Source organism: Clinocottus analis, unplaced genomic scaffold (assembly GCF_023055335.1).
Source record: "Clinocottus analis isolate CAN_PGR_092001 unplaced genomic scaffold, fCliAna1.0.p SCAF_7, whole genome shotgun sequence".
NCBI lineage: Eukaryota > Metazoa > Chordata > Actinopteri > Perciformes > Cottidae > Clinocottus > Clinocottus analis.
Window position 1 is genome coordinate 3,485,001 of NW_027176229.1, and position 25,694 is coordinate 3,510,694.

General features: G+C 46.5%; 2 protein-coding genes across 5 annotated transcripts in view; one reads left to right on the top strand and one right to left on the bottom strand.

Moving 5' to 3' along the window:
• ppp3cca (protein phosphatase 3, catalytic subunit, gamma isozyme, a) overlaps positions 1-8,343 on the top strand; it is a 28,552-nt gene extending 20,209 nt beyond the window's left edge. For 2 of the 4 annotated variants that reach the window (XM_068566617.1, XM_068566618.1), the window contains exons 11-15: positions 395-472; positions 1,420-1,504; positions 2,157-2,254; positions 4,263-4,289; positions 5,797-8,343. In XM_068566617.1, coding sequence (XP_068422718.1) covers positions 395-472; positions 1,420-1,504; positions 2,157-2,254; positions 4,263-4,289; positions 5,797-5,957 — 449 coding nt within the window. In that variant the 3' untranslated portion in view covers positions 5,958-8,343. The remainder of the gene's footprint in view (positions 1-394; positions 473-1,419; positions 1,505-2,156; positions 2,255-4,262; positions 4,290-5,796) is intronic. The other 2 variants (XM_068566619.1, XM_068566620.1) reach the window with 2 other exon arrangements.
• A 600-nt stretch (positions 8,344-8,943) lies between these two features.
• On the bottom strand, positions 8,944-23,685 carry LOC137779112 (zinc metalloproteinase-disintegrin-like MTP4). The gene is made up of 22 exons (XM_068566616.1): positions 23,117-23,685; positions 19,683-19,771; positions 19,491-19,567; positions 18,995-19,073; positions 18,688-18,764; positions 17,979-18,162; positions 17,809-17,871; positions 17,468-17,539; positions 17,174-17,343; positions 16,464-16,545; positions 15,922-16,055; positions 15,066-15,243; positions 13,852-13,941; positions 12,537-12,732; positions 12,324-12,429; positions 12,051-12,207; positions 11,857-11,937; positions 11,264-11,351; positions 11,071-11,176; positions 10,880-10,970; positions 10,706-10,801; positions 8,944-9,567 (listed from the first exon to the last, which is right to left on the bottom strand). Exons 1-22 carry the CDS (start codon positions 23,172-23,174, stop codon positions 9,535-9,537), a joined length of 2,307 nt encoding a protein of 768 aa, XP_068422717.1. The 5' UTR covers positions 23,175-23,685; the 3' UTR covers positions 8,944-9,534.
• Positions 23,686-25,694: the final 2,009 nt, after the last annotated feature.

The window sequence follows — 25,694 nt, forward strand, 5'->3', positions numbered from 1 at the left end:
GCGCAGGAATAAAACCGCGAGGCAGCTGTTTTAGTTTAGTCTATGTTGTTTTTGCATTTCTTTGCAGATATACTACATTTGATTTGTGCTTTTCAAAAACAGCCATATCTGAAATGGTAAAGGTATCTCTCAAAAAGTTCAAAATTTACATTGTTGATCAAAACATTTGTCATTTGTGACTGCATTGTTTTTTAATTATTTTTTACAGCTCTTCAGTTGAATGTATGTATTCATGGTTTTATAGCAACCTGCAGAACTTCAGGAAATACACTTTAGATGGAGGTGTTCTTTGCCAGATGAAACCAATCCAATGTGAAGTTAGTCAGCGTCACACAAACACGGCCTCACACAGTTTTTTGTACTCGTCTCACTTTGACGTGTCTCCCCCCTCCAGTGACGGAGATGCTGGTGAATGTACTAAACATCTGCTCTGACGATGAGCTCATGTCAGAGGGAGACGACCTGTATGAAGGTAAGATTGAGAGCAAAACAATTTGTATTGAGAATAGTTATTGTTGACCAGGTTTTCGTCGATATAATATATTATATCTATATAAAAAAAAAAAAAATTCTTAGACATAGTGGCAAAAAAAAAAAATTGGGGGGGGGGGGGAATTGGTGTGATAATTTGGAAATTAAAAGATGTGTCGGTACTGAATGGCAGGAAATGGTTCCTGTCACGTGTCCAGACATGAAAGGTTCATGTCATTGTGCAAAGCTTCAACTCGTTGTCCAAGCAGGATTCAGTTTGATTCCATTTATTTAGTGAAGTTCAACATCCCAAATTCAAATTTGACCTCGAAGGGCTTTTCATTCCGTACACATACGACATCCTCTGTCCCGAGACCTCACGTGGGATCAGAACCTTTTTAACGGGGAGGAACAAAAGGATGAAACCTTCTGGAGAGCAGAGGACGGACAGAAGTGTGATGGATGTCTTGTGTACAGAATGAACAACATAACAGCTACAACACATCCGATGCACATGAGAGGAGACCAGGAAGCTAAAGAAATATATTTTGCAATATAATCTTTCCAAAATACCAGGCAGGGTCGCCTGGTTTGTTTTTGTTCTGCAGCGGCAGGAAACGAGCAATGAAAAGTTTCACAAACACCTGACAGTCAGATAAGATTAAACCCTGCAGCGTCAGCTAATCCAAAGAGGAAGTGACATCACTCTGCTGGTGACCTTGATGAAGATGTTTCTGGCTTCAGTCCATGAAATGCTGCACACCTCATGCGTGTTGTGGTTGTTCTCGCTGGAGAATCGCTTCATCTTTTGTTTTCACACACACACCTCCTTGTTCATTTTAAGAGAGTGCTTAAAAAAAAGTCCACAGCAAAGGATGGAAACGTCTGTATGTAACACTCAAAGGTGGTAAACTGTCTAAACCTTTAACGCTCTGTAATCTGTTGCAGGTGGAACCTCAGCGATGCGCAAGGAGGTCATCCGGAACAAGATCCGCGCCGTGGGGAAGATGGCCCGAGTCTTTGCGGTGCTCAGGTCGGTCCCCCTTTTCGGTGTCCCTCTTCTTCTTCCCGTGGTGACACTCATTGATCCAGATTGATGCTGCTGCGAGCGGGCAAGACGTAGAGCGGCCGGCTGCTCCGACCAGCGTGGTCTTCGAGGGTTTTTCAGGAACCGTTTTCACGTTTATTCAAAAATCCTGTTTCACTTGTTAATCCCAGTTTCCTGCGACTCAGCAGAGGAAGAAAAAGATTTCAGAATTCAAATGCTTTGGCGAGAAAAGTGTCAACACGAAGCTCAACACTTGCAAGCAATCCTTTTATTGTTTATATTACTTGAATTTTATCTTTATTTACTTGTGAGCATGTTGCTGTAATCCTATAATTTCCCCACTGAGGGACTGATAAAGGATTATCTTGTTTTATCTGATCTTAAAAACACGTCCTGCGAAAATTGACCCAAGTTCAGACCCACTTTCAGAACTGGGACGCCACGTTAGCGGTTTGAGCCGGGGGCCCTTTGGCGGCCCTTTGGGGGCCTTTTAGAGCTAACGGTCCGCCGACGTGGTGAGCGGGCAACGGTTAAATATCCCGTGAGGATTGAACCTGTTACCTCGTGGTTACAGTAACCGTGTGTGCTGCCCACAGCTTCCTGACGTGTAATGTGTGCTTTTTGTTTTCCGGACCAGGGAGGAAAGTGAGAATGTGCTCACACTCAAAGGCCTCACCCCAACTGGAACTCTCCCCGTGGGGGTGTTGTCGGGGGGAAAGCAGACCTTGCAGACCGGTAAGTCCCTGCACAGCCCGTCAGTGATGGGGCGGGCCAACAAGTGACAAAGCAGCGGTCCGAGAAATGTATTAATAACTTGCAGAAACATTGCGGGAAATAGTTGCACCTTATTTTCCCCTTGTCTGTCTCTCACACACACACATGCACACAGCCACACACACACACCATCTCTCTCTCAGGCTGTGTGAATTGGCCCTCATACTGGGGTGCGGGTAATGAAAAGGAAAGAAAAATGGAAGACCTGTCCAGCCCGTCACTAACCCCTGGGGAACCTCATCACCAAGCATGTGGTTTTGTTTTTTTACTCGAGTATTTGCTGCAGGGAAACCTTTACTTTTTTTTCCCCATCATGGCAAGAGGTGGTGTCACTGTGCATGATGCATTTGTTGCTCCTTTAACTCCTCAATACAGGAGAATACACACGTTACTCAGCAGGGCACACACCTATGTTCAACAATACAAGTACATATAATCAATACAACAATATATTCACTTGATCAACAGGTTCCAGCGTCCTTTGGTTACCTCGGTTATGTTGCCTGTAGCTTTTCCAATTCTTCCAATAATTTGGTCAAGAGCATTTTCACCTTCAAAATATTGCTCCGGCTCATATGTAGTGTGTGTCTGTGGTATTGCTTTTCCCATGTAAGTCTCTGTTCTAAAGGAAATAAGTGTACATCTAAAAAGGTGGAGATCAGTGGACGTATGGAAACGGCTGCTTTCTTCGCTAAAAGAAATCCACACCAGAACACTTTTATGCGACTGAAACCACAAAAACGACACGCTTGTTTTCTCATCTTTGATGACCGGGAAAATGTTCACGTCTTTGAAAAACATTGGCGCCCCAACGAGCCTCCCCCGGTCCCAGAGGGAAACGCTGCTGTCCGTCACCAACGTCCAGCTTAGGTAGTCTAGCGCCCTTGTCCTGATTGTCCCTGTAACGGGTTTGAGGTCAATAACGGCCACAGAGGAGCGCTCACTACACTGTGCACCCCCAAAAAACTTGTCGGGCTCCGCTGCGGTCCGGCCGGTCCGGGGGGACGCCGCCCCGTCACCTGGAAGCGGCCGCTGACCCTCTGATCTAAAGGTCAGCGCCTGGCCCCGCCCGCCGAGAGGACTTGCTGGGGAGTCACGCGTCGCTGCGCTGGAGGCCCACCGAGGCCGCGGAGCGACCGCAGGAGAAAAGCACATGTCGGTGACCTTTTACGTAGAATGTCACTTGTCCGTGTCCGCTCCCCCGGTCGCAGCTTTCAGATCGCTTGGTTTGAACAAAGGGAGGGCGACTGATTGTGTATTTATGGCTTCCCCCTCACCCTTCGCTTTGTTTCTCCCCCGCTTTGATTTTGCAGCTACTGTTCTACTGCTGATATTTGGAAGGGAGGGCGCGGTTGAAGCTGCAATTCAGCATCTGCCGGCCGCTAAGCCGACGCAGCTCTGGATAATCTTGAATGCTCAGCCACTTCTCTGAGAAAATGATCCACTAAAGGACGTGCACTCAGATGATGTTTCTGGTCTCCAGATGATTTTTTTTATTTACATTTTGAGATTGGATTCGAGGATACACGCGCTCCTTTACGTAATATGAAGTGAATCGTTCTTTCATCAGACAGGAAGTGTTTTCCGAAAAGTCAAACATCCTTCTTAAAGGAGAAATCAAATTCAATCTCGCCAATAAATCCTGCTCCGTTTTTGCATATATAAGTGAACAAACGTGCCGCAACTCCCCCGTCCTTAGACTCTTAGCGCTCAGCGCCTAAGTCCTCGTGACCCTTTAACACCAACACCATCTTAAATCTCCAGCAGGCTTCCTCTCCCTGACCTTCCCAACCACCAACTCTTTCTTCCGTAATGACTATGACATATGTGTTAGCCGGTATTCTTTCATTTATCGGCCCGGGGGTTTACCGTTTGACATTACTGTTGTACTGTTGCTGTATCTGGCTGTCTCTGATGACTCCCCCTTTCCTCTCCCCCCCTCCCCCTTCTTCGATCCTCATTAACATAGCTACGATTGAGGCAGCTAAAGCACAAGGTACGCATGGCTGTCAGGCTCAAATCTCATTACTTTGTTTTGTGTGTGATGTTCACAGTTTAAACACAACCCCTCCCTCTTTTTAAAATGTTTCAACGTGTCTCCACTGTTTTTTTTTTTTCTCTATCACTATTGTATTGCTGTATGAAACGTTGTCGCCGGTTGCTCTTGCATCGTCAGTGTCTGTTGGATCACGTTGGTGGTGGCAGACGAGCAATAAAGGAATCACAGATTATGTGAAGATTATGAACGCAATTGAAAAGAACTTGCGTAAGACTTAAAATTAGGACAACAAACTGTTGTGGGTGCAACAAGTGCACAAGTCCGTTTGTGGAAATGCATTCAAAGAGGCACTTGTTCATATTTTCACCCGTTTTAGTTGACCCGCGCTCGCATTTGAGAGAAGTCCTCGCTGCAGAAGGACGGGTTATGTGTCACAAGGGACTTTTCTCTTCCAAGTGTGGTTCCCCACCCAGAGAAAAGCTTGCTAAGACCTGGCTAAGATAAGACCAGGGACATCCCTGCTGCAGACATTTTCAGAAGCTAATCCTGTCGTACCATTTAGCAGTCTGCCCCCTCTGGTTGAGAGGAGCCACTGCAGAGCGTTGTGTTGAAGCTGAGGGACTGAAGCAGTGGTTCCCAACCTCGTTTTGTGTATCACTCGATTACATTGTCAATGATTATGTTGGTTTCAAATGCATTTTTAGTTTTCACTAATTTTTACATCCTCACTCAGCTCAAAGTTATGATTAAACGGTGGAAATAGCTAACTACTCAATTGTTCTAGCATTACTTTTAGCGAACTAGATCAACCATTTAGCGGTTTGTTTATCACTTTTGGCTAATTACTTTGAGCTGTTTGTGCATTACTTTTTAATTTAAATTTTTGGCAAATTATTTAAACTCTTCAAACAGCGTTCACGTCATTGACTCTTATCTTATTATTCGTTTAACCATAGATTTATCACGTTTAGCTCCCCATTTCAACTGTTGTGTTTGTCTGCTTGATCGTATTGAATATTTTTTTCATCTTTTTCGAGCGACTCCTCACCATGTTCCCGTGGCAACTGCATGTTCCCTGGTTGGGAATCACTGCTTCAGCGTTGACCCAGATATCTGGTTGTGCAAGAGCACCCTCGATGACCTTGACCTTTTTTTGCGTGTTAATCCACCTGTGTAACCTTCCCCTAGGCGTGTTCATTTTAAGTTTAAACTGATAATGGAAATGATTGAAGCGTATATGTGAACGGTCCCTCACAAGTCTCCTTTTCATTTGCACACACTTTCTGGTTTCCTCGGCTGTTTCCGGACTCTACCGTAAGTCTACCAAGTGTGAGGTGTTCACTGTTCTAGCCTAGGACTCGTCTTTCCCTGTGCATGCCTTGTATTCACTGGTCGTCTGTTCTGTGCGAGGCTGACACCGTGTTCTGTGCTTATGACATCAAAACCCTACGAGGAAGCCCAGCCGCTGACCCTAACACACGTTTTCATCCGGGTGTCTTTTCAGCCATTCAAGGCTTCTCTCCCACGAGGAAGATTCGTAACTTCGAGGAGGCCCGCGGCCTGGACCGGATAAACGAGCGGATGCCGCCGCGCAAAGACAGCCAGCAGCCGGACGGCACCGCCATCAACACCGCCGCCCCCAACAAGAACGGCACCGAGGGCTAGGCGACAGAACCGCCGCACGACCCACATCCCCCGCCGAGTCACTCACAGCCCGTTAGCCCCGCCTCTCTCGCTCTCCCTCCCTCTCTCTCTCTCTCTCTCTCTCCATCTCCCTCTCCTGTTACTGACACTGCCTGTCCATCTCCTGCCGGGGAAAGGAAGCGGACACATTGGTAGATCAAAACGAAAGGAGGCGATGGTGCTTGGAAACCACTTTCAGCTGCTGGAAAAAAAAATGTATATCGTGTTATCTGGGGGGAAGAATATTTATTAAATTTATTAGATATATTGTTTTAATAGCAACAAATTCAATGAAGACATTTTGCAGTTCAAATGAAGTCCTAACTTATACTTGTCAAAATGATATATATATATATATAAAAAAAAAGATAATTTTATAAAGTTGAGGTGATACAGAAAGATGTTATCCAGGAGTTTTTAGTCAATTTAAGTGTTTTTTTTTTTTGTTCTCTTTGTGTTTGCGAAGGGAATATTTCAAGTATAAATACTGCAGACTCAACAGCCTCGTGAGGATCTTGTCGAGACGCTTTTGGCCCTTGAGGTTCTCCACAGTGCAGTTGCTGCTATGAGCATCAGTCGAAAGATACATGATGTCCAGAGGTGACAAAAGAATAAGGGAAGTCAATTATATCAGGACAATTATTACAAATTCATATTTTATACTTGAAGCAGGAATTTTGGACTTATAGTCCTATTTATAAATTTTCCACAAAACTTTGATGAATCCCCAAAGATGCTGAATGGATTTTTTGGTTCAGTATTTTTGTTTGCTTGCAGAGTATTTTCCTTCTGTGTTGTAATTTGTGGATGAAGCGTTCACAGAAGCCCGCCTCCCACGTGACGGCTTCATGCTTCGTGTGCAATGCTAGTTGCTGTTGCTGGCTGTTCCGTGCTGGTTATGACTTGTGTTCACTTGGATGGCAACTGGGAAGTTGTGGCTCCGCTACCCCCCCTCGTCTCCCTCCCCTTCCCACCGAAAAAAACAAAAGGGATGGACAGTACAGCGTTTCTTATTCCACACAACCAAGACCTGCCAATACTCCCACGTCCCGGTTGGAAGCAGTGAAGTTGAGCCCGACTCTCTGGGGTTGAGCGGCAGAGTACGGCACGAGAAACCAAAACCGACGACAAGCTTTTCTCTTCAGTTGTCTTCTTCTTTTTCTTTTCTTTTGGAGACAAAAGAGGACTTGTTTGCTCAGAAAGGAGAGGATCTGCGCCGTCCTCGAACACAGACTTGATGCTCATTGTTGCTTAGGAAACTTCAGTGTATTGAACAGAATTCTGTTTTGATTTGTGCTTTATTGTCGGACATTTACAACAACAAAAAAACATGTTTTCCTCTTTTTTTTTTTTCCTCCCTCAAGCTGTATCAGTATCTCCATCTGCTGTCGATTACACAGAATGAAGATGTTTTTATTTTTTATTGTGACAAGCCTCACATTCAGTGAACTGGCGGCTCTTTGACTACGCCATGGACGTTACTTTAGCATGATGCTATGAAAGCTACCGCCGCCACACCAACGGCTGTCTGTCGAGGCCTAAAGAGTACTGTAATCATCTCAACCACGGCTGACTCATACATACAGTGTGTGTGTATATACATATATATATATCATTTTTAACCCCCGCCCCGCGGTCGCACCATGATGGGGGAGAATTAACGCTCGCTGGTGTGCACACCCTTCCAGTGTTCAGCCATGCTCCTCCACTCGTCTCCACAGGCGCCTCCAGCCCTTTAAGACCCGCGACCCCCTCAACCGGTGCTCCGACACGCCTGTCTGTAATTCTGGTCTCTTTTTGTCACTCAAAAAGGGAAAAGGTGGGGAAATAACCGTTAATATTTGCCATTCTCTTGTGAATTTGCCCGTTTTTTTTTTTTTTAAATTTCATTTAAAAAAAATTTCAATGAGGCTTTTGCGCTCGTGTGCCATGCCACCTTGGCCACACATGTCAAGATCGCGTGCGTGTGTGTGCGTGCGTGTGTGTGTGGATGCCGAGACTTTCAGTCACAAATGATTTTTGAAGACTTAAATGTTATATTAATAATCTTGGTATCCTTAAAATTTGCAAAATATTGTTGTTTGGCGTTTCGTTCAGTAGGCTTCTGGGAAAGCTCCCTAAAGATGAATATTTGGGTTTTGTTTTCAAGTTGAGGCTTTATTGGGTGAGCCGTACAGTATGCTGACCTCCTGTTAGGTCCTATTACATATCTCGCAGAATGTAAAAAAATAATATTGTTCATTAAGAATCTTATAGCTGTAAAAGGGTGGAAAAAAAACTGTACCGTATTTGTCATGCGAGGCCATGAAATCTTTTACGTAGATGTATCACTTGAAAGAAAAGAATAAAATTAAAATGCAGTGTTTTATCTGAGTCTGTTATTTTATGTTTGGGCTCTGAGTTTTATAGCGTTAAAGCAAACGTGTGTAATGTGAACAAAGTGGTGTAACGTCTGTTTGTGTGCACACAATGCAAACACAGTACAAAATAAGGTTTATTTTCAATCAGTTTTACATTAAGCAATTTAGTTTTATCAAAGACATTCTTGTTGGAGCTGTGCACAGTCATAGGGTAATGCCTTGCTCGAGAGCTGTGAGTAATATTCAGTCAAAGACCTGAACAGGCCTTCAGCACAGGAACACGTGTTGGATTTTTTCAGATATTGTGATATACAGTAATTGTCATGGCCATCAAATACAAAAATCGGTACCTCGTAACAAGGATTTGGTTCGTAAAAAACATTTAGGCTGCCCCTCTTGAGCCATGCAAGGCTTAAAAAAACTAAACAAAAACCTGGATATTGAGCTGATGTACCTGTTCACACAGTGAGCGGCACGATGTGTGAACCAGATCAGTGAGGATGAGAAGGTGCAACCTTTACAGGTAAATGCTCAGAATCTTTACTGTAAAAGTGGTAAATACATGTTTTCAAATTGGATAAATCTCCTTTGATCTGTCGATTAAAAAAAAAAAAAAAAGCTTATTACGGAACTTAAGAGCAGGAAAAATGCAAACCTCACTCACTTTCAGTTCGTATTTCTATTTGTTGCACTAAAATGCACCGGAGTGCCAGAAATGTGAGACCAAGTTCATGAAACACTTGCAGACTTTGCGTGGCAACAGAGGCGCAAACAAGTAACTAAGTTACCCTTCTAATTTAATTACGAGATATTTTGGAGATAAAATGTTAAACTGCTGCAGAATTCTTTTTCCACAATTTAGTCCAGTTGGTACTCTGCGCCGTTACAGGGACAAAACACACCGTGTATAAAACCATATAGCTCACATTCAGGGCCCAACTAACCCAAACCCTGTACTATATATATATATATATTTTTAAAAAGTGCCTTAAATTACAAAAAGTTAAACCCCATAAAGACAAATCCTCAGTGCATGGCACGCAAGTAACAATTCAAAGTCCAGTTTGTCCCTCCTGCACACGAGCGACGGCACGCTCTGCGTAAACACTTGTCTGGATCACCAAGCAGCCGCTCGATGGGGGTTAACGGACAAAGCTGCGTCTCCCCTGGTTTACCAACAGGTGGCGCCGCGTCAGACGTCACACCTTTGGTGGGGGTACTGGCCTCAGAGCCTACAGAGAACGGACCGAAGAGCAGTGCATTAGTTGCTGAGATGAGGGACGGGACACTGACGCAAGAAAAATAGCAGCATGACAAGAAAAATAGCGATATAAAAAACTGCCCGTGTGTTCCTGTAGCTACATAAATAAAATGAATCATTACTATCACTCATTACGTGTTCACACACATTCGGCATCTGCATATGAGTTTACGTTAGCTATAAAAACAACAACCTTGTGGTATTTCACAGATATCTGAGAAACTGACAAGTGTAACTGAACTCGACTGGAAACTCATCACGAGAGGCTCCACGTCTAAAGGCGTTGCTGAAGTCCACGCGTGAGAGACACCACGGCTGCAATACAGCATCATTTCGCTGCTAACCAACAGCGTCGCCGTGCGCAAAGCCAGATAGTTATAAATGCATATGAGCGTCAGCACTTCTTCCTACGTAATGTGCTGTCGGGCCTGTTGTCCAGTCCAAGTACCGGCTTCCCCGTGTGGAGATCCAACGCCTCGTCACGCTGGTGTCACCACACATCCAGAGGCCAACCCGCTGCAGTGTTGCCCTCAGCCTAGAGGTACAGCTCCTGGCCGCGCTGCGTTTTTACGCAGTGGGGAGCTTCCTGGAAGGTGGTGCGGGACGGCACCGGCCTCAGCAAGGCATCGGTTTCACGGAGTGTGGCAGCCGTGACACCGATCCTCCTGCGCCATGCGGACACACATCACAATGCCCACCACACGGGACGAGGTCCGCCAGGTCAACCGTGGATTTCATGCCATGGCTGGGATCACCGGGTGATTGGTGTCGTGGATGGCACACACACACACACACACACACGCGCGCGAAGCGTAATTGCACCTGTGTGTGGGGACCACAGGGCGTTGTGTGTGATTTATGCGCTGATAAAGTGGTGGGTGATCGATTGATTTAGTTTCATCACCACGGCGGTGAACAGCTCCCACTAAGAGCGTCTTAGGAAGCGTCTTTGACGAGATCTTAACATTCGTATCCTAGCGCTCCTTCTTAGCCGAACCCTTCTTTCGAGCCTTCTTAAGTCCTCAAGAACGATCGAATCTGGGAAACGCGGCCCTTGTCGTTACCGGACGCCGCCCTTCCTCGCGGAGACCCGCGTTTGCCCCGCTTACCTGGCGTGCGGCTGTGTAGTTCTGGGCCGGGGGCTTCGGCCTGTTCCCTGCTGGGGGTGGGGGCGGCGGGGCTCCTTTGGGTTTCAGCCTCCCAGCCTAAAATTTCAAGTGGCGTTTACAGTGAGTGCATTTCATGGTACTGCGACGTGTGTGAGCTCAACGCCGACACATTACCTGCACCGGAGCGGGTCCTCTTGGGAACGGGCCTTTGTTGAAGCGGCGAGCGGAGACGTCCACCGCTGGCTGCGTCCTCTGGGTGCGCGCGCTGTTTGAGAAGGACGGATTTAAAGTGCTTTGCAGAGGAGAGTTTACAGGAACTATAGTATACATTATACTGTACTATAGTATAGACTCTCATCACTTACCTGGGCGACACGGGACTTTGCCGCCTTTTCCACATGATCCCGACCACGGCAGCAATGACACCGAGGCCCAGGAGTAGAACCGTCACCACGATGGCAGCGATGGCCCCTGGAACAGAAACGTCAGGAGATTCAAGTTCAATATTCGTCGTGCAGAGGCCGGTCTGCGTTTTGAACCGCTGCAGCCGAGTCTCACCAGGTGAAAGAGAGGTGGGGACGTTGGAGTCGCAGTAAGGAGGCGTCCAACCGGGCTCACACTGACACTCGCTCCTGTGATTGCACACCTGAAGAACACAAAGCCAATCACGGGGTGTGTTCAGTGGCACCGTTACTCGCGACATCTAAACCAATGGTGTGATCATCTCAAATGTTTATTAGCTCTTTATTACCGTTGACTTTACTCATACCCAACGTTATTTACCTTTTATGTATTTACAACTATTTTATTTTTTTTTATCTGCAAGTGTGCATCAGCCTGATTTGATTCCTGTAACATTTTCTATCTCATAAAACATAAGGATTGGAGCTCATTGGGTGAGACAAACTACACCTTTTACCTACTTAAGCAGTTGAATGCGATGCCTCATTTTAAATGTCAGCACACAAATCAGTTTTCCTATTTCCTATGTGCTGATGTGGTTTAAAAAAAAATAATAATTTTAGGCTTCATCATTTGTTTATGTTCAAGACCTTTTGGGTTTTGAGCATTAAACACTTTTAACGCTTTAAAGTAATATTTGTGTTTCCTCAACAACAAACCTGCATACAGTAAACTGAGCATGTACTCACAGCATGGCCCCGGCACTTCGCTGAACAGTTTACATTTCTGTACGCCGTCTCAAGCTCCACACACTCGTTCTGGCTGCACACCTTGAAAAAGGAAAAAAAACAACAAAGTTATTGACAAAGACATCGCTTCCTTTGACATTTTAACTACAATGAAATGTTAAATAAACCAACAAAGAAACAACTCGGCCCAATACCTTTCCATCCCCACATTTAGTGCCAGTGTCCACCTGGCCGTAGTCTTTGGTGTAGTCCTCAAAGAACGCTGCCTTGCAGTCGCCGACCCTCACCATGCGGCCGTAGTTGGGGCTGTCTTGGCCGCCGTGGCAGAAGAGCTTCCCGCAAAACATGTCTCTGCAGCGAGCGAGCGAGAGCGAGAGAGAGAGAGAGAGCATTCAGCTTAGAGGAAACAATTCGCCCGACACAGATGAGCCCGAGCATCCCACCGCGAGGCTTTGCAGAAAACTCACTCTTGCTGGCAGGGGATGTACTTTTCGTTTTGGGGACGCTTGCAGAAGGCGTAGTAGGTTCCTCTGGTGTTCTGCCGATAGCAGGACAAAGAGGCCTCTATGGCACCTGATGACGGGAGAGGAGACCGCCCATGTCTTTAGAGGTAAACCCATTCACATATGACCTCTTTTTTTTTCACAAAAGTAGGACTCCACCTGTAGCGGGACACTCACTTGCTCCGTACATTTTGACACACTGGTCTGACCTCTGTGGACACTGGCCGTTGAAGCAGTATCCCAGCTCTCCGTCGCACGGCAGGCCGTTCACGGCGAAGACGTTCTCGGGACAGGTGGCGCTCTCCCCATCGCAATACTCCGCCAGGTCGCACTCGTCCTTGCTCCTGCGGCACTCGACGGACCGAGGCAAGATCTGCGTGGAGGCGGGAGAGACAGATACGCCCCATCAGATTGTGTTCACATGGCGTTACTCACATAGTTGAGTGTTACAACTAGGTCAATGAAGCTGGAACACAACTAAAATGTCATTTTGGCTCAACAGAACTGAACACGTTTCCTTCGGAAAAAAGGTGCAAAAACCTCTGGCAAACCGTGTCACCACATCTGGACTTTACCTATGCAGAGACTAGAAGTTGGAAATGTTCTAGTGGACGTATTTTAAAAGTAGTAGCTTCAAATTAACCGTCTCTGCCTTTTAGAACTGTTCTCCAGTAACCACAAATGTCATTTAATTTCACTTACTTATTAATTCTATCTCGATGCAGCTGATTATTGAAAGTCCAGAGGCCGTGGACAAGACCAAACAAAACAAAAAGGTTTGTGTGAGCTTTAGAGCAGAGCTGCTTCCAGCTGTGTGGAGGAGCAACATGCTGCCACATGTTTGAACCCGGTATGTAAAGCACCACGGCTCCGCCTCAGCGGAGGAACTGAGCCAGGTGAGTGCGCCTCGCTCGGTTTTAGTACCACTTCATTTGGGATTCGGGTGGTGGAAGTCTGGTGAACATACGAGCGGCTTCTTTCACGTCAAAAACATTATTTTTTTTAAATTAACTTAAAAAAACAAAGTCGCTTGTTTAAAAAATACATTTAAAAAAATACATGTACTCCAGTCCCCTTGACACACTTCCCTGTGAAGCCCACTGTCGGTGTGTGTGTCACCGGTTGCACATCGGTGCAAGTTGCACACGGAGACCGTCTGTAAACTAGTTCATGCCCTAAAGTCATCTCACGAGTTGGAACGGTTATCCCACTTTTCACGGTAATTATACCTCGATAATGATCGGCTATTAAACTAACTACTAAATGAAAACAACAACATTGGCGGTGAGCGTTGAAAATAATGCCCTCTGGTTATTGGCAAGTGCAGCAACAAGTCAAACAGGAGGAGGAGGGGGAGGAGGAGGAGGAGGAGGAAGAACCGCAGGATGAGTTCACATGCCATACCTGAAGCCACCACGAGAGGGCGGTAGCAGATCAATTAGGAAAGATCTGCAAACAAGTACAGCAGCGTGTGTTCGTTCCCTTCCCTCACCTTGCAGTCCTGGCAGCACTCGCCCTCGCCGCACTGGGACCCCTCCTTCAGGGTGCAGGAGGTGGCGTTGCAGCAGCGGTTGGTGCACTCCTGTGGGGCGACATGGAACCGTTAGGCTGCGGTACAGCGCTCTGTGCAGCCGGCCCCTCAGCAGTGGTCCAGATTTACTTCAACACATGCGCGGACTCCCTCATTATTACCTTAATAGACACTTAAGCACAACCGAGCATGAGTCAGCTTCTCCTGCTGAATACCAGGAGAAGCTGAATCGGGTCTGAACTTATCGTCGGGCCGGTTGGAATGGATGAGGGAAAATTACGAGTCGTTACAACCGGTTTGGTGCTTTTCGATGTCCATTCCACCCATTTCATTATCCGAACCGCTTATCCTCTTTCGGGGCGCTGGAGCCGATCCCAGCTGTCAAGAGGCAACAGCAGGGCTCCCCCTGGACAAGTCGCCAGTCCATCACAGGCAGACAGAGAGAGACGGACAACCAGTCACACTCACACCTACGGGCAATTTAGAGTTCAAGTAACCTGAGCTGCATGTCTTTGGACTGTGGGAGGAAGCCAGAAGGACCTGCCAGACCAGTATCCGAACCCCAGACCCTCTGGCTGTGAGGCGGCAGTGCTCGACACTACACCACCGTGCAGCGTTTCCATGTCAAGTATACTAATAGTGGAGGATTATAAAGTGTGGCCGCTCATTGTCAGTATTCAGAGCATCTTCATGTACAACAGAACGCAGTCCCGGGAGTTCAAGATTGTGCAGCTGGCTCAAACTAACAGAAGTGTGTCCATGTTTAAAAACTTGAATAAGTGGAGTGCTGTTGGACAGTGTGCACGGTGAGCGGTCAGGAGGCGACGGGGTCCGAAGAACAGCGGACATTAAGAAAAGCCGCCATCTTCAAAAGAGGTTAAAGGAAACAAGATGGACTGAAACTTTCTAACATGTTGATGCATGTCTTACGGTTTCATTCTCAAACAACTAAATCAAGATCAGACAAAAGGAAACAAATCTCCCTGCCAGGAGAAACAATGGCTTTGGAGCGGACACGCCGACGCAGTGAACATCAGTGGTGGTCGTCTGGTCATTGAACCTCGTGGGTATCATACATCTCGACCGCAGTCACAGCGAGGGGCGCCAACAAAGCCCCTTAACGCCCGGGACACACGATGAGATTAGTGATGACCGAGTGCTTGTTGTTGGTTTACCTCCACGCTGCCGCAGTCACACTGTTCTCCTGTTTCCACGAAGCCGTTCCCGCAGACCGGAGGAGCCTCCAGGGTTCTGTAGTCGGGTTTGTCCAGGATGCAGTCGGGGCTGCGGGCCAGCAGGTATTTCTCGTAGTTGTTGCTGCTGCAGCTGCTGAAAGTCCGAGGAATATTCCAGCTGAGGGGGAAAGAAACAACACTTTTTACTGCCTGAAGTCAGTAAGACATGTGTTTTATAAACACCTTGTCTCCTTTAACTCTTATCCTTTCAACGAAGCCGCCAAGAAACAGTTTTGGAGAGAATCCAGCTGTTGGGTCTTTTCTCACAGCTGACGTTATGAGGGAAAGCACACAGTGGAAGTAAACCACGACACAATACCAGGATCCTGAAACATTCAATTCCCCCTCTCAAACAAGAGTCCTCCTCTATAATTATCTCTGTCCTTTGTCCAGAAGTTGATATCTTTTTAAAAAGATACACATAAAAGTTCCCAATATTGACGTTTTCAGCAAAAAAAACAACATCTGCTTTCATCCCTATTTGTTGGCGTTTAACCTTTCAAAGTAATAGTCATTCCACGCATTCTTCTGACTTGTCAAAACTCGACAATACCCACAATGCAACTTGACCGCCGACAGTTCGGTCGACTTCAGCTTTGTTTGTGTGTTTTATTCAGTCAATCATTGTAATACAATATTATTCTATATAATATAATATATAGCTTCGCTCCCGAGCCACAAGGCCGCATACCACTTTGTTTCTCATGAGCAGTTGTACTCCCCGAGACCTGGACCCTGGACTTTGATGTAGTAGATTTCAGATTGGATGAGACTTTTGACATGTGCTTTTTGTTACCTGAGCGCTGCCGCCATGATGCAGCTGTCGCCAGAACAAGCACAGGAGCTGGAGTCATCGTGGTTCATGCCCAGGTTATGCCCCATCTCGTGAGCCAGCGTCGCTCCCACGGCGATGGACCGGTCATTGTGATCCTGAGAGACGGCGCCCGTTCCAGTTAATCCCTTTGTCAACGTTTCACATTTGTTTAAAGCACATTTTTCTTCTGAGTAATGTTTACATGACCGCGTCTAGACATTGACGATCAGCATGTGAGAGAAAGCTAGACTTCCTCTTTATGTGAACAGATTACGCAAGTTCAGATTTTTAGTAACTTAATGATAAAATTAGGGACACTTGGTTGGTAAATGAGTGACCAGATGGACACACATGGCAACATTTACCAATAATAGTACAATCCAAACATGAGTGTGTCGTTACATATGAATTTCTTGGTTGCTAACGTTACACCAGCCTAAACTAAGGTGCTCATTGTTCGAGTGGTGGCCGAGCAACCACAAAGCAGAAGACGCAAATCCTCCCGCCTCTCAGGGTCACCTCACCTGGATTATTCCAACGGAGTGACCCGAGCAAAGAGTCCCGATGAAAGCCAATCCCACGGTGGCGCCCTCAAAGTCAATACCACTGGAAGACAAGCGGTCATTTGGTGATGAAACGACGTTTCAACACAAACTGGCATGATGTGGTTTGTATGGTAACAAAGTGTTTTAAAAAGACTCCAACATGTTTTCTTCCTCTGTGTGTTTGCGGGGGAGCAGAGTTCATGTGACACCAATGGGCTTGATTGGCACTTCCTGTCAGCCAAAAGTAACTTTCCCATACCTCCCGCCTCTTCCTCTGGAGTTGAGTCTTACAGGTTATCACTTCTGAACGCCTCCTGCGACTGTCACAATAAAAGCTCTAAACATCTTGTGTGACACCAAATCTAGTGTTGAAAGACAATCAAAGTCCGACGTGCAAAAAGAACACGCAAGTCCCACAAGCGTGATGGGGAAACATCCGGATGGAGCAAAGTTGTGAAACATGGCTGGTTGTGCAGCTTCAGGACTAAAAGCCAGAAACCACAGCTTCCTTCTATTTTATTAACATATTTCAAATTAGATTGAGGATGATGGATTCTTTCAGAGGCCGGACTCACGCTGACTATTAATCCAAAGATCGACCACAGCGAACGGTTGATTAAAGAAAAGAAAAAAGGGGAGTTAATGAGTAAGCAACATTCACAGAGACATTATATTTAATCTTTTGAGACCTGATGAGGTGTGCGTTGTCGTGCTTTTTCCGTTTCACCAGCACAGAGTTTCTCCACTTCATGAAGGCGTCCAGGTTGGCGCCGGCCGGGGGGGTCACAGAGATCATGTCCTGACCGGACCAGATCTCCAGCCCCACCAGAGCGATGAAGGTCCTCAGCGGCTTGTACACCTGGAAGCACGCACACATGAAAACGAGATATCGTCACAACAGATGTCACAACAAACGTGTCTGACGGCAGCTGACAGTTTGTCACTGGAATTTTTGTCCAGAAATTACAGAATCACTGACTCACCATGTTGACAAAGTTGACAATTTCGAATATCCTCTTTCTCAGCTTGGTCTTATCTCGGCCACTCTTGTCGTACTGAAACGTCATGTCGTCATGTTAGAGCACGGCCACATCCTGTCGCTCGGCAGGTGACTCAGTATAAATCACCCGATGACTCAAAAAATAACTCTGTGATTCTCATCGGACCCGAGGCGGTCAGAAAAGATGTCAGCGGTTTGCCAACATCGGAAAGACAAGTTTAGCCACGGCACTCACAGAAGCTGTGCAAAATTAGCAAGAAAATCTCTCTGTTTTATTTGAGCATTGGGGTGAATTCACCGGGTATTTCCATGTGTGCGTCTTACCGCACGATTATCAGCAACAAGGAAGAGCTCGATGTATTTCTGTTTCTGGACGATAGATATACCCTGGAGGACAAAAGAACAAAAGCAGCTGAAGACAATGGTCTCATTCATGTCCTTTTTTTAATTTATTTTTTTTAAGCTCCATCTTGTCAGGCGGTCGATGGCGTTACCGCTGATCTGGAGCGGCTCCGGCTCGTCGGGGGTTCAAAGTCGTCGCTCCAGCTGGTGTTGGTGACGCCGCACAGCGCGGGCGTGGACTCCTTGTCGTCCAGAGTCGTCACCGCGTGGTCGCCCTCGTCGCCGCCAGACAGCGGCTCAATGAGGTACCTCTGGGCCGCGATTCTGAAGTAACCCCTGCAACGAGATCAGTGAGCCGCTCAGTTCAAGACATCTCTCTGGGGGCAGAAATACATCCGTTAAATGAGTCACACCGCCGGTGGTGGAGCCCGAACCCCTTTTTTATTTGCTTTTAAGAGCAACTATCCTACACTAACATACCATTGGAAAGTTGAAGCTGCTCTTTATATGTCAAATACAAGGTCAGTTCATGAATTGGTTCCCAAGTTGAAGTCGAGAAGGCGAACACATTTTAGAAAGGTCTTTGATTTTGGACATTCCTGCACCTTTTCTCCAACCATTGACTATAAAATAAAACAAGAGGCCTCGAACACGCGCCGCTTTCGTCAGTGATCGCCAAACAAGAAGATTGGTGAGCTCTGGTTTAATCTTTAATTAGATGGTTTAAAAGCGTGTTAATCTGAAAAGTAACTCTGTCACATGATGTAGTGTCGAATTTGTGTGATGACTCAAGGACAACTCAACTCTGCTTTCATACTTTTAAGTGAAGCCAAAGAGGTCTGAATGGTTTGAGGGCCTCACCTGAGTCCGTCACAAGTGCTGACGCTCACGGATGATTGGCTGTTGTTCACAATGCTCCCGTGATAGTAGCAGTGGTCCTGACGAAGACACGGGGATGAGGACAACGTTAGCAAATAAGGACATCCAGAGCCGGCCGGCGTTTTGCTCACATGATAGCGTAAATGTTGAAAGGTCAAAGAAATGGCCGTGGAGTTTGGTTTTGGGCGCTTGAACAACGTGGTTTAGAAAAGACAGTAGCCTGTTCTTTGAGGTAAATCACATCTGTGCACGGGGAACTGAAACTCGCCTCTCAATGCAAAACACTTACGACGTCATCCGGCGCTGCGGTGACTTCAGTCCCGTCAGCGTGGTAGTAGGTCTCTGTGTAGTCTTTGGTGAGCAGTTCACTGAGGATGAAAAGGGATCGCAATAATCAAATCCATGATTTATCTGACTGGGTTAAAAACACCAAACGTTCATACTGAACAAAGCAAAAGGAAACATGAGCACCAAGCCGCCCATATGGGCGGCGTACCGACTTTGGTCTCTTAGGTCTCTTCTCACAAGGGTCACAGTATTATGGCAATTTAAATAAAGTTATTTTGACTGAGAATAGGCGCGGGGGGCTTGGTGCTGGCTTAGTGCTGAAGGTAGATGGGCAATGTGATTGTGTGTCGATCAGAAACAAACGGCTTGGCTTTCAGAGTTTCTTACAGCAAAGATAAAAAAAAAGCAGTGGCTTGAAAATCACAGACTGTGGAAAAAGAGAAGTAAATCCAGGAAGTGCCACTGAAACATTGCCTTAAACATTGATGTGAACTTACCGGTTTCTTTCCAGTCGCATTTCGATGTCTCTTCCTCCCACTGTCATTGCATACTTAACGGTCTCTGGCCGGAGATGCTGCGCAAAAGGAAATGTGCATTCTTATTTTCCTGTGACCAACAGCACCGGCTATGTTTGCAAGAACAGCTCAGATGTGTCTCGAGAATTAAAAAGGAGTAACTGAAAAATGCACCTCTGTTTGTCTTTTTCTGACGGAGTGAAGTCTGACGGGCCGAACCACCTCGTAGGCCTTCGCCTCTTCAAAGTCGTGGCCATGGCTTTCTGTGGAGAGGCAACACATCGTGACACTTAGTGGCCGTTCGTTCATGCAGCGCTCGGTAGCGGTGGTCCACAGAATTAGGTTTCATTCTTCATGTTCACAGATGCAGTGGGAAAGTATTGGCTTTTCACTCGCACATTGGTGTTGTGTGTGTGTGTCTGTCTCACAAATGAATATGTCACATCTTGTTTGCACGGGAACTCGAGGCATCAGCACGGCGTGTTTAGACATATGATTTGTACCAATCATTGCCGGAAATTGGAAAGAATGCAACTAGTCGTCAATCAAACTGTTCCTTTTGCAAATTAGGGAAAATGTTATAATAGCGTCGCATCAGAAGTTTTACAGGCACGTCTAACTGGTAGGAGGCCCCGAGGAAGACCTAGGACATGCTGGAGGGATTATATCTCCCGGCTGGCGGGGGATCGCCTCAGGGTGAGCCACAATGAGCTGGAAAATGTTGCGGGTGAGAGAGATGCCTGCTGCCACCGGGACCCGACCCCGGATAAGCGGCTGAAAATGGACGGATGGTAATAAAAAGCAGCAAAAGCAAATGAGCCGAAAGCTCCGAAACACAGACTGAATGACCTCATACGGGCCCTGACCCTCAGGTTGAGAATCTCCGCTCTATAGCCGCTGGCCTACGCGGAAAGGACAGAAAAACAACGAGACCCGCTGCAGCAAAACTGAAGGGTTACCTATTGAGATGAAGAGATGAGTTATGCACAGCAGACCAGACGGCAGATTACTGCTGAACTGTCTACACGCCCTCTGGTGCTTCTTGCTTAAGATCAAACACACACACACACACACACACACACACACAAACCCCGACAGTAATTATGGAATTTTTCTGTTGGCCCGCTTACCAACCATGACACATTCATTTGAGGCGTTTACAGTATCGACACAGCAGCTGAAGCCGAGACGTTGGGACCAGCTATCGGTGAAGGATTCCTTTGATAAACCTTATCAGCAGGAACATGAAAGCCTTTGTGAGGAAACTATGTATGCCTTAATATCAGACTAGTCAAGTTGGATGAGCTGCATTTTGGTTGTGTGATACATGTAATATCCCCCAGGGATGAGGCCGATGCATCTCAACCCCTCAACATTTAAACGTGTGGCCATTTACAGACTGCTCCACCTTGTCAAAGGAAGACAATTAAAAGTAAGTTAATATTCCCGCGAATAAACTATTGATTATCATTCAGAATGTGAGGCAGTAAAGAACAGAGCGCCTTGAGTCAAATGTGCAAATAGAAATTAATGAAACTACAGGATCTATATTAGGATTCCTGCAGGAAATGCAATGAACAATTTCATTATTTCTACAAGAATTTGTTAGGAATGTAAACACACACACACACACACACACACACACACACACACACACACACACACACACACACACACACACACACACACACACACACACACAACTAATTAATTAAATTAAACAAATGAGCTCTTTTAGCTCCGACTGTATGGAAACAAAACAGCTTTTTTATTATTTTCAAGCAGATTTCATCAGTTCCTGATTTTGAGCTTCTGAAAGGTTTCTGCAGCTCCTCGCAGCTCGCGACCCAAACACGGAAACTTCCCGGTTCACTGAACGCCGCCTTGAAGGAAATGACTGCGTCTCCCAGCATGCGTCACGTTCACCTGGCCAGGTACGCTGTGGCACCTGACGAGGGCGGCGACTTTGTTGTGATCCCAAGTCCGGACTCTGCGGTGTCACAACATCAGCAACGCGTCTGGGAGCGACGCCCCGCACGGCGCTGTGCTGCGGGAGCGACGCCCCGCACGGCGCTGTGCTGCGGGAGCGTTTACCGACGGTAACGGGACGGACCGGGCAGGACCGGGCAGACCTGGACTGGGACAAAAACTCGGCCCTGGACTTTTTGGTCCAGACAGGCCCACCACAATCCGCGAGTAGATACTGTGTGATGTACTGTACATATAAATCACACAAGCCCTTAATAACACTCCTATACTGAATAATATCAATAATATAATCAATGTTGGGCTTGGGGTCTCTGGTGAGAGAGATGATGTACTGGGCACAAACCCGGATGTGAAAACTAGAGAAATAGTATTATGAATTACGGAATATGTTTGAACACCCCTAATATGTATGCAGATGTTTAATTTAACAGTTAGTCAGTGTTTCATTAGTTTTAACTGCATAATGTGAAATGGGTCATTGTCTCCTTGTCTCTTATTTGATGTAATTTAATCTGAACATTTCCATAAATAAGTGTTCAAAAAAAGAAAAGCAAGGACAATAAACCATAAACATTGACAGAAAAAAATAGGTAAAGCATATTTGAACAAATTGGACAGTGGGCTTGAAGAAAGTGTATTGATACTTTAAACACTTTAACCCTGGTGAACCCTGATTTGTAATTATAAAAATTGTGAAAAAGCAGATCTGAACCACACCACCATAAAATAATGGTTAATTGATCAGGATAGTATATCATTTCCCAACACTTTAGAACTAGATTTACACCACACGCTTATGTCAAGTAAAGCTCATTGACAACGTTTCTGAACATTTAGTGAATGAGTGTTTATCCACAACATCTTAGCCAGCACACACACACACACACACCTGCCATCACCACCACCAATCTCCCCCTCCTGTACCACCGGGAGCGACACCTCCTCCTGAGAGGGACCCGGCGCGGCCAAAGCCCCGGACCCGGAGGCTGCGCCACCGCCGCCGGCCCCGCAGCAGCAAACATCTTTATTATATTTCTGCTTTTAGCAGCATTAGTTGAGACTACTGGGCCCATCATACGGCCACTGGGCCGCTGGATCCACACCGTTCTCGTCGCGTCTTCCGTGTCAGTTTACTCGCTTGACAATGCGTCTATACATACCAACTAAAAAAAAAAAAATCAGCCACTGCCATGCCGGCCCATAACTGACCGGCCCACCGGGAAAACTCCCGGTGCTCCCTATGGCCCATCCACCCCTGGAACCGGGCGTGTTTACGCCTTAAAATGCCGGGCAATGAGCCCTTCAACGACCGCAGGAGCAAGGGGCACCGGGCAGGAGAAAGGCGCAAGGACGTCGCTCTTCTGGGTTCCCTTTCAGGCCCGAGTTGCACGAGCAACAAGAAAAGTCTGATGCAGAAAGGTGCCACCGGGCCAAATATCAAACATGTATTCACATGGAGACATGATGGCAGCCTTTATGCCATTAAAACATACACATTGGTTATAATACGCGCGTTTTAAAAGCACTTATTTTACTTGAAATGTCCCACAAGCGCTTCAAACACACCCGACTTTAGTTATTAATCAGCCGAGTGGAGGAAACCGTATCCGGGGACTCACCTGAGGGCTGGAGCGAGGCGCTCAGGGTGAGGACCCACAGCACGAGCGTCCCCGTCATTGTCTTACCGGAACAGAGCTGGTCGGTCCCCCCCGGTCAGGACTTTTATGCCTGTACCTGCACACGGTGTGAGGCCACGCCCCCTCCTTTTTCTTCTTCTCTTGAACCTGTCACAGCTACTTCCTTATTGACGACAGACCCCACGCGCGCGCGCTCACCGGCCCCAGCACGCCCCACGGCCCGGGCTCCTCTGGAGGAATGCAGGAAGGACCTTGATCGAGCCTGCGTGCTCACAGACTCACCTGTGAGGGTGTCATGAAACACACGCGGACTTTCAGACCTTGTTTTTGCTGGATACAAAGTTTCAGCCGCTTCTTCTTCTTTTCAGCAGCTGGTCCCATCCTGTGTGGCGGCTGGTGGATTCACAGTACTTGAGACACGTGGTAATTCCCGTACACGCACGCGGCCGTCAACACGTCATAAAGATTCTCAACGAGGATCGAGCGCCGTCTTGCAAGCAGCGTGGATGCGTCTAATACCCGGCTGCTGCGGTGCCGGAGGACGCATGCTCGGACCAAGTGTTAGAAAAGACAATACGGCCAGTGTGAGGACAAGGGGGACGTGAGGACAAAGAGACGCGGGTCGTGGAGGGTTGGGGGGGGGGGGGGGGACACGCGTCAGTCAAAATTACATGAACGCTCCGCGGTCTCTTCAGTGAACCCGGTAGTCCTCCTGTGTGAAAGCAGCTTTCATGTTGCCATGTTTGATGTACATTATCCTAACAATATTCACACAGAGAGGAAAACAAAGAAAAGCTCACGGATCGATGACAAAGACAACAGCACACAGAAATCTCTGAGGGGAAATAAGCGGCTGGATCGAGCTCTCACTGGAATAACAAACGGTCTGGAGTCAGATTAAGACTACCCGGTGAGTCTTTAGGGTTTCCTGTGACGTCAGACGTAACCCTGCTGCATGCGAACCCTTAAAGGTCCTTTTGCTTGTGTGGCTGCGTGGTGCGCCTCTAGTTGAGGACATGACCCAAACCCAGAGCCTCTGGACTGATCTGACCCTGTCCCTCTGAACAATCGCCTCACTGTGAGTGCTCTCACACCACAAGTCACAATCTATGGGTTTATATTTGCTCCTATAGGACGAAACGAGTTGTAGGAGTTCCAGACGCAGCACTGCTCCTGCTGACCCTGGTCAGATCCCCTGAGGATAGTGATGTACACAATCTGCCGGCCTCGTTCTGTTCAACTTGCATCCCAATGTATTTTGATGTCATACTGTATTATGACATTTATTTTGGACATGTCCATGACATACCATGCACTTTCTCATGATATGTTGTTTACCAGTGTTTCCCTCTCTCTCCCCTTTCTTTTTTGGGATCATCATCCCAATTCACAATGTGTCTCCACCAGTAGACAGCTCTTGTCTTCCTCTGTTGCTCTGCCTGCATCCTGCAGTGCTGCTTTCAGTGCAGCTGGTTTTAAACTTTCATCTAATCAGATTTTCTCCTCCTGTGTCTCTACAGATGCAAAGCAGTCTTAGCCTTTGCAGATTAAAGTACACAGAGAGTGGACATTGTCGTTGATTGTCATAGACTTCAACAAATCAGATCTTTAGTTTGACAAGCTGGGTGTATTCTTCCACGTGCCAGCACCTGCGAAATGGCGTGGACGTATGATTGGTGCACTGTGATTGGCCAGTGTGTCAACAGAAGAGCAACCTTGCAGGATTTTTACTGCCACCACAAAACAGGGAGGTGCCGGGTTTTAGTGCCGCAGTTTTCTTGGATTGTTTTGTTTTGTTATAACAAAAATAAAAGTGGTTGCCGTCTTGTGCAAACTACGCTGCATTGTGTTGTTTTATTAAAGTGAAGTATAGGCAGGAGATAAACCCTCGGCTACATAACTTGGTGATGTGAACAACATGCATCGTCCATTAATGATGCAGCATCCTGTCATGCGCGTATTTATGTAAACAATATCAGACGGCACTGAAGGCCTAGATCGAGAATGCACGGCCCGCCACTGGTCTACACACAAACTGACCATCTACTAATATTTTCTTCTCGTATTATCTTAAGGTAAATCCAGTCGCTTTGTTCATTTCATGCATTTGTTTCTGCACACACGTGTTGAATACTTTATAAACGAGACACAATAAATGTGTTGAGAGGGAGTTCAGGTTCTGAATGTAAGACGGCCTTTCCTCTTGGCTTCTGTTACCAGAACCAGACGAAGTGCCCGGCGCCCTCATGTGGCTCAAAGGTGAACTGCACATATACCTTATACATGTTAAATATGTGCCAATTTGTTTATACTGTATATTTCCATAACTAGAATCTGAACATTGTATAAAGCAAGGTTCAACATTTATTCTTGTACTGTTTAACACAATTTCTTTTACTGTTTTTACTCTTTGTACTCTCCGTAAATGAGAAAAATCTTGATTACTTTATTAAAATAATAGTGTTATAGTTTAGCATGTTCGCGCAGGAATAAAGATCGGTTGTAAGAATGAGGCAACGTCACAAGAAGAGCAGCTCAGCAGGTACGAAGAGGACGAGTC